This window comes from Penicillium chrysogenum, assembly GCF_028827035.1.
Source record: "Penicillium chrysogenum strain IBT 35668 chromosome Unknown utg000005l_segment0_segment0, whole genome shotgun sequence".
Classification (NCBI taxonomy): Eukaryota; Fungi; Ascomycota; class Eurotiomycetes; order Eurotiales; family Aspergillaceae; genus Penicillium; species Penicillium chrysogenum.
Genome location: NW_026622753.1, coordinates 2,645,402 through 2,659,447, shown reverse-complemented (window position 1 = coordinate 2,659,447; position 14,046 = coordinate 2,645,402). Strand labels below are relative to the sequence as shown.

At 49.7% G+C, this 14,046-nt stretch overlaps 6 protein-coding genes across 6 annotated transcripts; 4 read left to right on the top strand and 2 right to left on the bottom strand.

Moving 5' to 3' along the window:
- Positions 1-255: 255 nt before the first annotated feature.
- On the top strand, positions 256-1,178 carry N7489_009419 (TIP41 family protein; the record flags this gene model as incomplete). Its single annotated transcript, XM_056715169.1, has 3 exons — positions 256-557; positions 621-1,011; positions 1,065-1,178. 3 exons carry the CDS (start codon positions 256-258, stop codon positions 1,176-1,178), a joined length of 807 nt encoding a protein of 268 aa, XP_056562791.1.
- A 589-nt stretch (positions 1,179-1,767) lies between these two features.
- Positions 1,768-2,743, top strand: N7489_009418 (uncharacterized protein; the record flags this gene model as incomplete). The annotated part of the gene is made up of 2 exons (XM_056715168.1): positions 1,768-2,143; positions 2,193-2,743. 2 exons carry the CDS (start codon positions 1,768-1,770, stop codon positions 2,741-2,743), a joined length of 927 nt encoding a protein of 308 aa, XP_056562790.1.
- Positions 2,744-2,929: 186 nt separating this feature from the next.
- On the bottom strand, positions 2,930-5,168 carry N7489_009417 (bifunctional aminopeptidase/epoxide hydrolase; the record flags this gene model as incomplete). Its single annotated transcript, XM_056715167.1, has 9 exons — positions 2,930-3,056; positions 3,116-3,603; positions 3,655-4,023; positions 4,077-4,196; positions 4,256-4,373; positions 4,429-4,648; positions 4,707-4,791; positions 4,849-4,872; positions 4,911-5,168. 9 exons carry the CDS (start codon positions 5,166-5,168, stop codon positions 2,930-2,932), a joined length of 1,809 nt encoding a protein of 602 aa, XP_056562789.1.
- A 1,017-nt stretch (positions 5,169-6,185) lies between these two features.
- Positions 6,186-9,569, top strand: N7489_009416 (uncharacterized protein; the record flags this gene model as incomplete). The annotated part of the gene is made up of 4 exons (XM_056715166.1): positions 6,186-8,074; positions 8,098-8,478; positions 8,534-9,330; positions 9,382-9,569. 4 exons carry the CDS (start codon positions 6,186-6,188, stop codon positions 9,567-9,569), a joined length of 3,255 nt encoding a protein of 1,084 aa, XP_056562788.1.
- Positions 9,570-9,999: 430 nt separating this feature from the next.
- N7489_009415 (Zn(II)2Cys6 transcription factor) lies at positions 10,000-12,014 on the bottom strand (the record flags this gene model as incomplete). Its single annotated transcript, XM_056715165.1, has 2 exons — positions 10,000-11,826; positions 11,883-12,014. 2 exons carry the CDS (start codon positions 12,012-12,014, stop codon positions 10,000-10,002), a joined length of 1,959 nt encoding a protein of 652 aa, XP_056562787.1.
- A 589-nt stretch (positions 12,015-12,603) lies between these two features.
- On the top strand, positions 12,604-14,031 carry N7489_009414 (uncharacterized protein; the record flags this gene model as incomplete). Its single annotated transcript, XM_056715164.1, has 1 exon — positions 12,604-14,031. The coding sequence occupies one exon, from the start codon at positions 12,604-12,606 to the stop codon at positions 14,029-14,031; it is 1,428 nt and encodes a 475-aa protein (XP_056562786.1).
- Between the last annotated feature and the right edge of the window lie 15 nt (positions 14,032-14,046).

The following is a 14,046-nucleotide window of genomic DNA, read 5'->3' as shown; positions in this document are numbered from 1 at the left end:
GAAAACGCTGTCAGGATTCTGACCAGGTAATAAACCCAGTAGTATACTACATACAAAGAAGTTGGAAGAGGACCGTCAATATAATAATCAACGCCTCCGAAGCCTGTAAATATTCTGCCGAACAAATACTGCAGGGTCGGACCGCCTCTTTCTCCGTCCGCGGGGTTATCGCTATCAGCTCCAATCGCAAACATTTATACATCGCCCTGGAGATCCCTAGTTTGATCTCTCCCTGCTTCTTGTCAAGCTCTAGCCATGGCAACAACATGTGCCACGGTCTCCCCGGAGGCAAAGAAACCCAACTCGATCACCATCAACGGGTTTCGAATTTCGACACAGAAGCTACCCATTCTCAAGGCCGACCCGATCGAGGAAATGACCCGGAAACTCGGCATTGCACCCCCAGAAATGATTTTCGGTGATAATTATGTTGCAATAGAGCACGAGAAGGGCACTTGGGGCATCAATTTCAATGCGTTTGATGCCTTGGACTTGGTGGACAAGACTGGTCAATCCATGCTCCAGGTCGCGTACTCGGGAGAATGGCAAAAGAGCAGGTATTTTAGTGGCCCTCTGACTTGCGCTTATTCGATCGTTGCCGCTAATGGCTTGATTTTCAGAGAGAAAACCCATGAAGGAATTAAAGAAGTCGTGAAGCCGTTCGACTGGTCATATAGTACCGACTACAGGGGCACCCTCCATCCCAATGCGCGGCCGTTCGAACCAACGACGAAGCCGATTCCAATTGAATTATTGAAGCGCCCAGACCCCATCCTTTTCTTTGACGAGGTTATTCTTTATGAAGACGAGCTGGCGGACAATGGGATCACCATGCTGTCTTGCAAGATCAGAGTCATGCCAGGAAGACTGCTCTTATTGACAAGGTTCTTCATGCGGCTTGACCATGTTTTGATCCGACTCCGAGATACTCGAATCTATGTGGAATTTGCAACAGGGGAGGTTATTCGGGAATATGTCTCGAAGGAGTGTGAATATGAGAAAGTTCGACAGGTATGTGCTGTCATGGGATAACGTTGATGTGTGATCTGACGAATCATCCAAAGATGTTAGCAGCAACTAGGGATGATATTCCGGCTTTCTTGAGAGATCCCAACCGGCTCTCGGAGATTCTCCCTGTGGTAGAAAAGCGCTCCGAGCGATTGGTGCTAGGCGATTGAGAGATCTACGCTCCATATTCTGGTTATCCACGCGGCATAGCCAACCATTGCCCGAATACAGAATCTCATGTTATTGGGCTGTTCGTCATTTAGAAACTGATCGTCTCAACGGGCGAAATACAGCACTCGATCCTGACGACTAACTATACGCCTGAAAGCTGAGAATGGAATGCCCCGGATTTCGCCCACATGAGTCTTTTGCTAGGCCTGGTTAGTTGGGTTGCAGATTTACTGCCACATTTTAATGATCAAATTTATGAGACGTATTCAAACGATGCAAATGGACATGAATGGGATAGAGCTTGAGTTAGATAGCACTTAAACCATCAATTGAATAAACAGCAGGAGCTTCACGTAGAACATTGAAGTGCGAAAATACAATCCAATTCAGTAGTAGCTTGCAAGGATATGCCTGGATATACGCATGTCTGAGGCTTAGGTTGTTCAATTCGCTGGGCTGAATCTCATCATCTCCAGGCCTCCATCGAAATCGGAACAAACATTGCAAACACTTTTTTAGCAGAACCTCCGGAAAAGATCCAGATCACCAATCACGAAAGACCAATTCACGAATTCCACATCCTCAGCAATGTCAACTAGGAGATTATCAACACTATGGGCGCGCGAGATTTGCGGGTCCCAGAACCTCTGCCTTTCCAGATCTGCTAGTCGCAGCCCGATAACATTGGTGTCCGCTTCCTGGGCGTCTACGGAGCAGCCATTGAAATCGGTCACCACTCGATCATATTCGCAAAGCAAGGTCTCCGACTTGGCTAAGAACTTCTCCCGGAGACCCGGAAATGCCGCTGAGACTTATGTCGCGTATGGCATGACACAGAAGCTTTTTGAAGCCTGTTCCAGCCAAGCGGATTACAAGATCCCCCAAGCGTCGCAAAAGGGAGCGGAGGTCCCGAAAACAGAAGCTGGTGAGGATCTTGGTGTTGGAGAGGGTTGGTGGTATAAAGGTAAGAGAAGCCTAGCGGTCTCTGGCTTGGGCTATGACCTGATTTGAAGATAACAAGCTAATTTCGGGGGTTGCTAAAGAGCTTGGCCTCTTGCCAACCTTTTCTACCTGGTCCCAGGTGACTTTCCTCCACATGTACCTCTTGACGGTTCGCCTTCGTGCCCTGCCCCATCGCGATAGCGTCACTACCTATTCACGCCACTTGATCGATCACTTTTCGCATGAAGCAGAACACCGCATGGACGCGTATCATGATCTGGGTAGTCGCACTATTCGCAACAAATACCTGAAGGATCTGTTCATTCAGTGGCGTGGAATCATTGCTGCATATGATGAAGGGTTGGGCAAAGGCGATGCGGTGCTGGGCGCCGCTGTCTGGAGAAACCTCTGGAAGGGAAGTCAGACCGGACCGGATGGGAAGGAAGAAATTGACTGGGCTAAGGTTGCGCAGGTGGTGGCCTACATGCGCCGAGTCTTGTCGGAGCTATCAAAGAAGGATGAAGTGGACCTTGTTTTCGCTCTTGGGCGTGGCGACCAGAAGAACGCTGGTATCTTCGGCTACTCGGAGACGGACAAGAAACTTGTTCAAGCGAACAAATGAGGGGATATCTTCGCGTAAGTGAGTGGTTTACATTTGATTATAAAAACATGTACAATATTTAATTGCCCTACGCTTTTTGCATATGAATTTTTATTGTTGGAGATTACGACACAAAAACAAATCGGTGAGCATTGACTGTCTACCTACTTGAAAAAAAAAAAAAAAATATGACACGGAGGTAAAGGCCTAGTTATCTTTCTTGCCAAACAGGTCCTTCTCCACCATGCCTCGGCAGATAGGATGGTAAAAGTCCTTGTATTTCTCGAAAGTTGCGAGGGCGACAGGGCGATTGATCTTCTGGAGATTGCGGAACCTAAAAGAAAAGGGTCAGTGTCAAGAACAGAGTCTGTGATCAGGACGAGGGCATCTTACAGAGGTCGGACAAACTTCATCCGTCCAATGCGGCCCAGCAACTCGGTGGTTGGCTCAATGACGCTGTCATCTCCTGCTTTCATGCCAACCTGGCAGTAGAGGTTGGAAACCTCGATATTCTCGCTCTTCGTGAAACCGTAGACATCACCCATCAACTTCGAGGTTTCGGGGCTGAGAGGTTTCTCTAGCAAGAGCATCTGTTCCAGGAAGACAACCAATTGGTTTGCGGTCAAGCCCTGGATGTCGCTGATCTGAGGCTTGAATGAGGAGTCGGGAAGGGACTGCCATTTCTTGGAAAGTTCATAGACAACGTCCACCATCGATGTGTCAAATCTTGGCTTAGGTGGTAGACCTGGCGCATAGAACCATTTGTCCCAGTCCAGTTCATCCAGGAGCTTAGAAGCCTCGGCATCCGACTGGAAGAAGTCCAGAATCAGTGCTTTGAACTCATAGGAGTCGAGCGATTTGCACTTGAAGGTTGTGAAATACTACAAAGAAGTCAATAGAAGAAACCGATCGAGAGAAGAGAGATTGCGTACGTGCGGGATGAACTTGTCAAACTTTGACTTGCCGACAAGATTCTCAAGGTAGAACAAGAAGTTGAACCCCTTTTCATAAGGAACACTTGAGAATGCGTCGTCGGGATCCTTGCCCTTCAGATCAACGATAAGTTTAGTGAACTCATGATCGTCACCGAAATGCTCGACAGCGTCAGTCAGAGACTTCCATCCAATGATGGCCGAGAAGTGGCGATAGGCTTCGCCGTGAATGGCAGCCAAAATCCTTCTTTCAAGGTAGACGGTCCAGCCTTCATTCAACCAGAAATGCTCCCATGAGGCATTGGTAACCAGGTTACCACTCCAGCTGTGAGCCAATTCGTGTGCAATGACGTCGATGTTCTCACGGTCCTAGTCCTATTAGTTATGGTCCATCTAACCATTGGACAGAGTATACTACGTACCTTCGAGATGATACTCGGAGTTGCAAAAGTGAAAATCGGGTTCTCCATGCCGCCATACGGGAAACTGGGCGGTAGGATCAAAACGTTGTACTCGCCCCAGGCATAAGAGTAAACGATTTTCTGTGTGAAGTCAGAATCGGCTATTGATAGTTAATATGAATAGGACATAGACTGCGTACCTCGATTGTCGTGATGAAGTTCTCGGTATCAGCCTCGAGCTCCCATTTGCACTCTTCCAGCTTATCAGGGCTGGTCGCAACGACACTCCGGGGTCCGATCGGAGCCTCGGCGACATCACTGTAGAGTTCTGCGTTAATGAACAGTACCTTTCCGAGAATGGAGGAATTCTTACCCGCTAGCGATAGCAAAGAGGTAGCTGGGTATTGGCACCGACTGGTGGAATCGATACAATTGGTGATCCGCCTTTGACTCCATGGACGACTTGCGAATCGGCAGACCGCTGGTCATGACCGGGAGCGGAGAGGTGATGTTGAAGTCAAAGGTGGCTTTAACATCCGGAGTGTCCTGACAAGGGAAGATAGACCGCGCGTGAATTGCCTGGCATTGAGAGACTAGGCGATCTTGTCAGCTACTGGGGCTCAAAAGAAAAAGCTCAAGATAATGACATACACATGTATGGATGCTTCTTGTTTGAGGTTTGCGCAGGCGTCAGCCACTGCAACGCGGTGCACTTGTCGGTGGTTTCCACCTCGATCTAAGATTTTCGAGTGAGATAGAGCTTCATGGAGGAGAATTGCAAAAAAAAACATACATCAACCTCAACGGTGCCATTCAACTTGATGGGCTTATCAAGGCAGATCTTCAATGGCACACCATAGGGCTCCAGCGGGGGAGAAACTTCCATTTGGAAGGCTGACCATCCACCTTCACGACGCCAATGTCGAGATGGCTGGTATCCAGGATAATCTCCTGGGATTCACCATCGGTGATTGACTTGAATTGATGGACGACATTTCCCACCAGCTTCTTCTGGTCGAACAGAATATCGAAATTGGCGGTGATGTGGGTGGAACGCCAATTGTTGTAGTTACTCACGGTGTTCGGATCTCGCGGAGGGTTGATAGTCGCCATAGTTCGAATTGAGGTGAATTGCAGCTTGATAGAAGCCCGTACTAAATTGAAGTTCAAGTTCCGAGTCAAGGAACGACCTAAGGTGGGATTCATGGAGGAGAGAAATTTCTCCCCCATCGAGCCATTTCCCATTTTCCATTTCCTGTTTCCCCCATTTCCCCGGCTCTAAGCGTCAAATTCATATAAAGTGTTATATACTGATATTGATGCTTATATTTATCTATTGATCTATTTATCTACTTTTTATATAAAGTATTCACTTTGAATCTTCTAATATAAACATCTCTCTAATTCTACTGCAATCACCTAGCTGATTATATCCCTGTATAGAGACCTACGCTAGGGAGAACTCCCCTTTTCCTCTTTCTCCCTTGAGAATCCAAATCCCAGAAATCCAAAAATTAAGAATCCTCTTTATTCCCTCGAACCTTTACTCTCATCGTATATCCTTCTATATCCTTCCGAGGTCCCCCGTTTCTTTTTTTCGCCGTCCACCGCCCGGCACGGGAACCCCCTGAAGTAGTTCCCAGAGCCCCTGACGAACTTGAACTCGACCTTCGAAAGTGACGCCCTTCTGCAGATTCAACAGGTTCTTGTGCTTTTCACGCACATTTTGCGTGGTTGACGGGGGAAAAAGAAAAAAGAAATCCTATTTGTGAGTTTGGTCCTTGATCTTCGATGTGCATGATTCCTGATCATTCTAGGTCAATTGACAATAATGTCTCTTAGCCTACTGTGTTGAAACCCTCGAGCTCTCCCAATTACGAAGCTATGTATTGAGACGGATAGGGGGTTTTCAAAAACCAAGGATACTCTACGAGACATATGACTACATCAACTCTCCGAACTTGCGAAGAATGAGCGAAGACATACAGGACCTGGTTGCAGATACCCATTTCTCTCTCCTATTGTGCTTTTCCGGTGGCGCGTAGTTCCTGGGAGGTACACAGCTACAGACACACTCGATATATTGCATCTCCGACATCCAATCGACCGCTATTCCGCCGTTTTGCAAAAATGATTCACCACACAGCAATCGATGATGATCCCAATTCATCCTACCTCAGACGTCCGTCGGGTCCCTTTGCATCGGAACCGCCATCTGGACCGCCCCATAACCGACCTTCCTCTCGTTCGTCCCGGCCTAGTTCTCGGACTCGAATGATAAAGCCGCCAGGTGCGGTCACACCCACTGGCCTCGGTGTGCTTACGGAGAATGTGGCAAACTTGTCCCCGGAGGGTTTTGGAGCGACCAGTCCTATCAAAGAAGGGCTAGGCAGTTTAAATCGCTGGTCCCAGTCAACGGCATCTAGCAAAAGTCCCTCGGAGTACATCGGTCACCATCGTCGAGGGAGCTCGAAAATGTCCATGTCAGGTTACAACCGTGGACGGGGGAGTCACAGCCCCCAACGTGCTCAAGGGCTGAATGGGTCGCCGATGCTCGATCTGCCGGAGCTGGAGAAGTCTGCCATATTCGACCATGAGTCAACACCACAACAACTCGATCTCTCATTTGCGGCCTCGAGTCATCTTTTTCAGCCCTCAACACATAACATCAAAACAGATGTACCAGTTGCTCGGTCCAGTGGAGGGTCCATTTCCTTAAATGACGGGGAAGGAGACCCGGCGGCCATACAACATGGACAGACCCAAAAGGTCATGCTGTCAAAGGCACTTCAGAAAGCAAATACGGCAGTTCTTCTTGACAACGCTGCCAATTTTGAGGGTGCCATGGAAGCTTATACCGATGCTTGTAACTTGCTGCAGCTTGTCATGGTCCGTAGCAATGGAGGAGACGAAGAGAAACTCAAGCTTCAAGAAATTCGCGACACATATATGCTCCGAGTCACGGAACTTCATCGTATGGACTTCCCTCTCGCGGAGAGCGACGACAAAGCTCTTCCAGACCGGCCCCTCAGCCAAGAGTCATATGGAGAATTGCTTCGCTCGACAAATGATGGGGCCCATATTGAGAGCTACCAGAACTCGCCTAATTCCAGCTTTGGGTTCCACCAGATCCCACTGGAAGAGGCAAAGGGATTTTCTCTAGAAGCGGTCCCCCCTCGACGACAATCCTTGAAACCGTCTGCCTTGGAAGATCAACCCCGACCTATAACATTGCCAACGGGCAGTCAGGAGGGCACTAATGAATCCACTTCATGGTTAGACACAATTGATGAATCGGGTGCTTCGTCACCCTCCTCGGCAAACTCTAAGGCGTCATCGGTGTACCTGCGTCGCCGGACAAGCCGTCGCCTCAGTAATGACACGGAAGCTGAGTTTGATGCGGCCCTCGATGCGGCCGTGGAAGCTGCATATGATGAAGGTCTGGAGCCTGTGCCGGAGCACAGAGAGGAAAGCGATGATGTGGTGTCAAATGCTCGCAGGAACATCCAATTAGCCAAGCAAAGAGTGCGCGAGGCAGAACAGGAAGCAGAGGCAATGAATCGTGATCGTGAAATGCGCCGGATCCAGGAACAGACCGCTTTGGGGCACAATTCCATTGCCCGTACTTCGGCATATCTGGACGATGAAGCAGAGGAAGAGGAGCGCTTGCTAGAAGAGATGACTAAGGGCTACGTGATGGACGACTTTGAGTTCGGCATTCAGTCCAAGTCGGCACTCCCTCGAGAATCGGATTCTAGCAACATGTCTGGGCGGACTTGGGAAAGCTCAGCAACGTCCAATGCCGCAAGCATTGGCGGTGCACTGTCTACGCTTGAAGAGGATGATGTCTTGCCACTAGGCGCCCTTAGACCTGAACCATATACCATGCCCTCTTCTCCTCCATCTTCTGCTTTGCCCCCCTGCCAGCGTCATCCGACTTTCCGGCTCCTTCAAAACGAGCCTCGATATCAAACCGTGCTGGTTCTATCGGCTCACTCGCCTCTTCTACAGGTCCAGGAGTGCGAGCCCGGAGACTATCCAGTCAGACTCGCGAGCTTAAAATTGACACCAATACCCGTTCCTCTCGCGCTGGTTCCAATGCGTCATCGGCCTTGGAAAATGTCCCAACCCCACTGGCAAACCGCCCGCCACCGTTGCCGAAAGACGAACCTTCAGCTCCTGGGGCCCGTTCCACTTTACACCCAACACAACGCAACCCGTCGGTGGGCTCTTTTACGGACCACGTCAATCTTTCCAAAGCTCGTACTCATGAAGATGATGAAAACGAACTACCACCCCTCCCACTGTCGGCGCGGCCCATGGGCAAAGTACCCTCGGCTCCAGATGGATTGAACAAACTCCACTCAAATACAAAGCCTTTCCGAGCTCGCAATGCCTCGGTTCCGATCCAGATCCCTGATATGTGCCCGGAATCCCCAAGCTCCCCGTGGAGCGGTGCGTTCCCCTGACACTCAAAGGGGCGCCACTAGCGGCGTCCCTGTTTTACCCACACCGACCCTGGCGAACTTTAACTTCAATCAAAATGGACTACCAAGCGGCGGATTAAACCTGTTTGGTAGCAACATTCACTCGCCCACAGCTCTTGGCCGTCCAAATTCGTTGGTGGCCAATGCCCCGCTTCCTCTAGAGCCATGTCCGGAGTGTTTCCTTCTCCGCCCATTTTGGCTAATGAGATGTCTCTACCAGACACTTGCACATCCTCACGGTGGCTATCTGTCAGAGAAGCTCTTTATTCCTCGAGATGTCTGGCGCGTGAAAAATGTCAAACTAAAGGCCCTCGAAGAGAAAGTTTCCAACTGCGATCTTCTGACTGCTGCCCTGCTCAAATTGGCGCAGGTCGATACATATGATGCGGATGCGGTTCTAGAGGAGATGCAGTCGTTTGATACTATACTCGACCAAGTTCAGGTTACCTTGACTAAGAAATTGGGCAGTGATGTCGGTGTCCAGGCATCAATGCCATTGTTTAAGCCTGCTTCCACGCCGGATGAACCCGTTCAACCGGAAGTTGCGCCAAACAAGTCATACTTGACATGGAAAAGATTACGCGCAAAAACCTCCGGGCTTGGGACAAACACCCCGGTCCCGAGTGCTCGAGAAAGTAACAAGGACAATTTACTCCTCAATTCTGTGCCGATGACATCTGTACACGGAACACCTGCGAAGCGCGATGTTAGCCAGCTTGAATTCTCTGGGCCCAACGCGAACTACATGGGGGCATTGGCGCGGCTTTTCGATGCTGCACAAGTGCTAGGTAAGACTTTTCTCGTCTGTATGCTTTGACACCGTTCTAATCCATTACTAGAACAAATTGCTCAGCAGGTTGAAGACCCTGGACTCAAACATTCGTCTAAAACCCACGTTGGTCTGGAGCTCAGCACACGACATGCTGCTGAATTCTTTGGCTTTTACATTTGTCGGTTCGCGTTGGCTGATGTGGGCTTGATGCTCGACAAGTTCATCAAGCGAGGTAGCGAGTGGGTATTGGTTTAGGAAGTATATGAAGCCATACGATATTTATCCCCCCAACCAGAGCCGAAGGAGGCCTGGGGGTTTCCTGCATCTGTTTTGATATTTCTGATGTCCATATTTGATCTCCCCACGTCCTTTGAGATACCATGATTTTAACCCGTGAGATATTTGATGATTTAAGAACATAATTGTCATGAGAAGGGAATGTACTTAACGCTGTTTGTTTCTTGCTCATATAAACTGTTTATTTGGTGATCTTGCCTCAGCGCGAGCTCTAACGACACACTCTAATGCATATTACACACACCTCGAATCCAATTCTTTTAGTACTTACAATCATACTGCGTTCATGTTCCTATATGCAAAAGTCTACATCACCTTCAGCGGTAAACCATCCAGCCATTCAACGGCGAGCTGAGACCTAACACGAATCCTCTCAGAAGTGTGCAGTTCAGAGGCACATATTGGCCGATCGAAGACAAATCTGTCGTCGTGTCTCTGCGTCTCGGATAATCTCGGCTGATAGTTTCAGGCTAGGTGCTAGGTGTGCATACCTCTCTACCTCGTTTACCACTCCCGCAATGATCGCATCTATCTGTGCAACGGGAGGGAGCAGGATAGAGAGGGTAGGGGACATTGTGGCGCCCATTATCAGCAACGTCTGTGATACCATTGACAGGGCACCCTGCCACAGATACGGAAGGTGGCCTTCTCGGTGGCTGGTTATATGCTCTAGCTGACGGAGTGTAGCATCCAGACATCGCCGGCAACACTCTTTCACTCCCGGGTCCGCTCCAGCCTGTTCATTCTCAAAAACAGCCAAGATATATGGACGATATATAATGGTACGGCATGCATTGTAACGAAGCCTCAGCACCGTTTGAACCGGATTGGAAAGGGGCTTTGGAGTCAAAGGGAATTGCACGGGCCGGGGGAGACTATCGTACCACTGAGATAGCTGAAAGTCGAGCTCTGAGACAATCGGACCCAATGAGGCGAGAGTGTGGGTGCTGTCTTTCTGATAAATGATGTGGCTGACGCGGTTGAGAAGTCTTCGTAGCGCAATCTCTGCCAGGAAGTACCACAGTTCGTCACGCCGAACAGCCAACTGAGAGTCCACCGGGCGTGATGAACCCTGATATTTCCTGGCTATTCGGCGTTCTTCGCCCTCATTATGATCCCCGTCTTCCTCATCTCCGTCGTCCTCATCTTCTTCCTCAAAACCACCTGGCAGGTCCACGAGTTCTTCAAAGTTGACAATGCCAGAATGCGGGAGGTCTAATTCTGCAAGAAGGTCGCTTTCAAACAACAAGGTGTTCCAGTATACCCGCACACTCAGCTCTCTCCACTGGCTTGGAATTCGATTCGGACTGCCAAACAACAACTGCAATTTCATGCTCACGCTGGACAGCAAGGTCCAGGCTTCCAGGGGCCGCACCAGATAGAACAGGTAGGCAGAGGCCATGACCATGCACTGCGCCGCAATCACAGTATTTCGCATCATGACTGACGGTAAGAAGCTCCATGCAGCGGCAAAATAAGGAAGACCCGGCGGTTCTCGATCTGGCGACACAAACGAGATACTGCCACTATGGCTGGCACTTCCTAGGGCCAAGACCAGAAGAACAAGACAACTCATGGGTCCTTCCTGAAATCCTTGCGCGAGAGCTGATTGATAATATCGATTCCACGTGTAAGGGTTCACGCAGGCGTACCAAACGTTCCCATAGTTGAAAAAAGCTTGGGCATACGTGGATGCATTTGTCAAATCAAAGCCTGAATTTGGAGTCAGCCGCAATGGTTCGCGGGCCATCTCCAATTGAAGAAGATGCTGTGGATCACAGGCCCCTGAGACCAAGTCCCGAATTAGGGGCCACTGGAGGAGATGAAGAGCGGGAGTGGTATGCATCTTGGGCATAGTAGAGATGCTTAGACTGGCAGGGAGGTTGACCCAGGAACCGAGTCCAACAGCAGACAATTTCCCATGTACAGGCAAGCCGCTGGACGATGCTTTCGATGACGGATCGTCGCTACCGATGGTTGTATCGTTACTGGTGGCCGGGGAAGTAGCGGGCAGGGCTAACTGTGGCCCTTGGTTTGGTAAATTCGAATGCAGCAAGCTCTCAATTCTGGCCAAATGATCTAGTATGAGCTTGTCGCCCGCGTCGAGTTTGATACCGGGTTCTCGATAGACACATTCCGCATTCAAATCGGTGCAGAGTTGACACTTGGGGCGAGCCCCATTGCATCGGGTCTTGCGTAACCGGCATATCTGACACTGAATCAAAGTCAAATCTGCCTTGATCGAATGTGCCAGAGACTCGAGACTCTTACAGCTATTGTTGCCCGTCTTCTGGGATATTCAGCGGCTTCTGTATTCGAGCGCTTTTTCTTGCCGATAGATGTGTCGCTAACTGCATAGTCCCCTATGGGGTCTACCGTCTCGTTTTCTGGGGGCAGAGTCATTGTTCCAGACTGAGATCGATTGCAGTTGTATTTAATGTTGCATTCCACTCCAAACTGAGGGGGTGTTCGGCATGACGGGCATCAGACCATACTTGAAGATGAGTAGAGACAAAAAAGAGGGATATCTAGGAAATAATCCGGAGAATTTGTGGGCACAGGCATTAATGTATAATGTAAGGCTGGCCTCTAATAGAGATCCGTTCCAGTCTTTCATGTGTTCGTTGTATGATAATTGGCCTAACTTGATACGGGGGTGATTCCGTGGCAGGTTGAACATAGAAACCCTGCAACTGTGAGATTGGAGGGGAAAATGCGAGACGATAAAAGCAATAAAACACAAGCAAACTGGTAGATATATAAATATACATATAGCAGCATATGTCCGAAATAATAGACCGAGTAATATATGTCGGTACCTACATATGTAGGTACAACGTAGCTCTTTGTATTGTCGACATCGAGTTTGATGTCACATGTGGTCCACGTGCACGCGTCCCAAACAAACGCGTCGAATCTTCTTTCGCATTTGTAGCGCAACCACTTTGGCTCCATAACATACACCCCGTTGGTTCAAAACACTTGTTCAAACATGCCTCGTCCAGCCCCCAAACGAAGTCGTACAGCGGGGAAGAATCAGCCCAAAAACACCATAGGAGACTCAACACAACAAATTGACCCCAATGTCGCGAAATCGCCTGTGCAGCCCGAGCGAGCCCTGGATCCGAGACAGGCCCTACGCAGTCAAACACCCTTGACCAAAAGCCATGAACAAGCAATTGAATCTTCACCCACGGGTGACCGGCCAGGCACCGGTAGTCGACCTGGAACTGGCAGCCGTCCCCCTACAAGATCGCGCGGTTATTCCTCTACGCTATCATTCGCTGGACGCAAAGGCGACACGAACTCCCGGGTTCCTGGGACGCCTGGATTCGATAATTCGGTTCTGAGCAACTTTAGGCGGCGGCCGCGACAGCAAAGCATTCTGCAGATGATGCAAGCCGACGACGATGGCTCTTCCGACCTTGATGATGATGACTTCCTTGGTGGGCTTAGCCCCAATGATGAATCGACACCACTGAATCTCTCTCGGGGAAAATCACTACTTATCAAGCCAACGGACAAATCATCCCCGTCACCATCACCCGAATCCCCGCTCTCGTCCGGCGGATCACGCAAGCGCAAGCGCATGACCCAAGAGATTCAAGTACCACAGTCGCCTGTTGATATGGTAGAAGATACTCCAACTGCGACCCCGATTCGACACGGCGACTCTCGACATGATATTGGAGACGAAAGTGGAGACGAACTTCCAGAAGATGAGGAGGTTGTACCTGAGGGCGAGGAACTTGAAGATCAGGAGGTTGATGTTGAGAGAGTCGAGGCTACGCCGCAATCCCAACGATTCCCAGAAATATTAAGCCAGACTATGTTACCACCGGCCAGCAGTCCTGCTGGTTCCGTTACACCTAGTGACTCCACGCCGCGACCTGTTCAGAGGAAAAAGCCCAAGGCCCCGAGTCATCTATCGACAGCAAACCTGCAAGACAAGCTTTTACCGCGCCGTCGGCGCAGACTCCGCGCCATTAATGACTATAGCGACGAGAGTGATGACCAGCACGACGCTGCATCTGGTGACGAGGACGAGTTGAACTACCCATCACAAAGATCATCCGGGCGACGGGCAGGGAAAAGCAAACCCAAACCGTTAGCCAACACTCGCAACCCGAAGCAGAAGAAGATTAAAGAGAAGAAAACCAAGGACAAATCGTCAAAAGAACCAGCTACGTATTCACGTTCTCGAACGAGTGGTGTCAACAAAGAAAACGAAACGACTCTGTCATCACCATCATCTTCTCCGTTGTCATCACCACCTGAATCCGACATTTCTGATTCGGAATCTGTGGAAACAGAGGCCACTCGTTGCGTGAGCGATGAGTTGCGCGCTGCCGTCAAAAAGTTTGCGGAAGTGGATCAATGGGAGATGGAGTTTGAAGATGTATCTGCTTCAGAGAGCTAGCCCTGGAGAGATTGA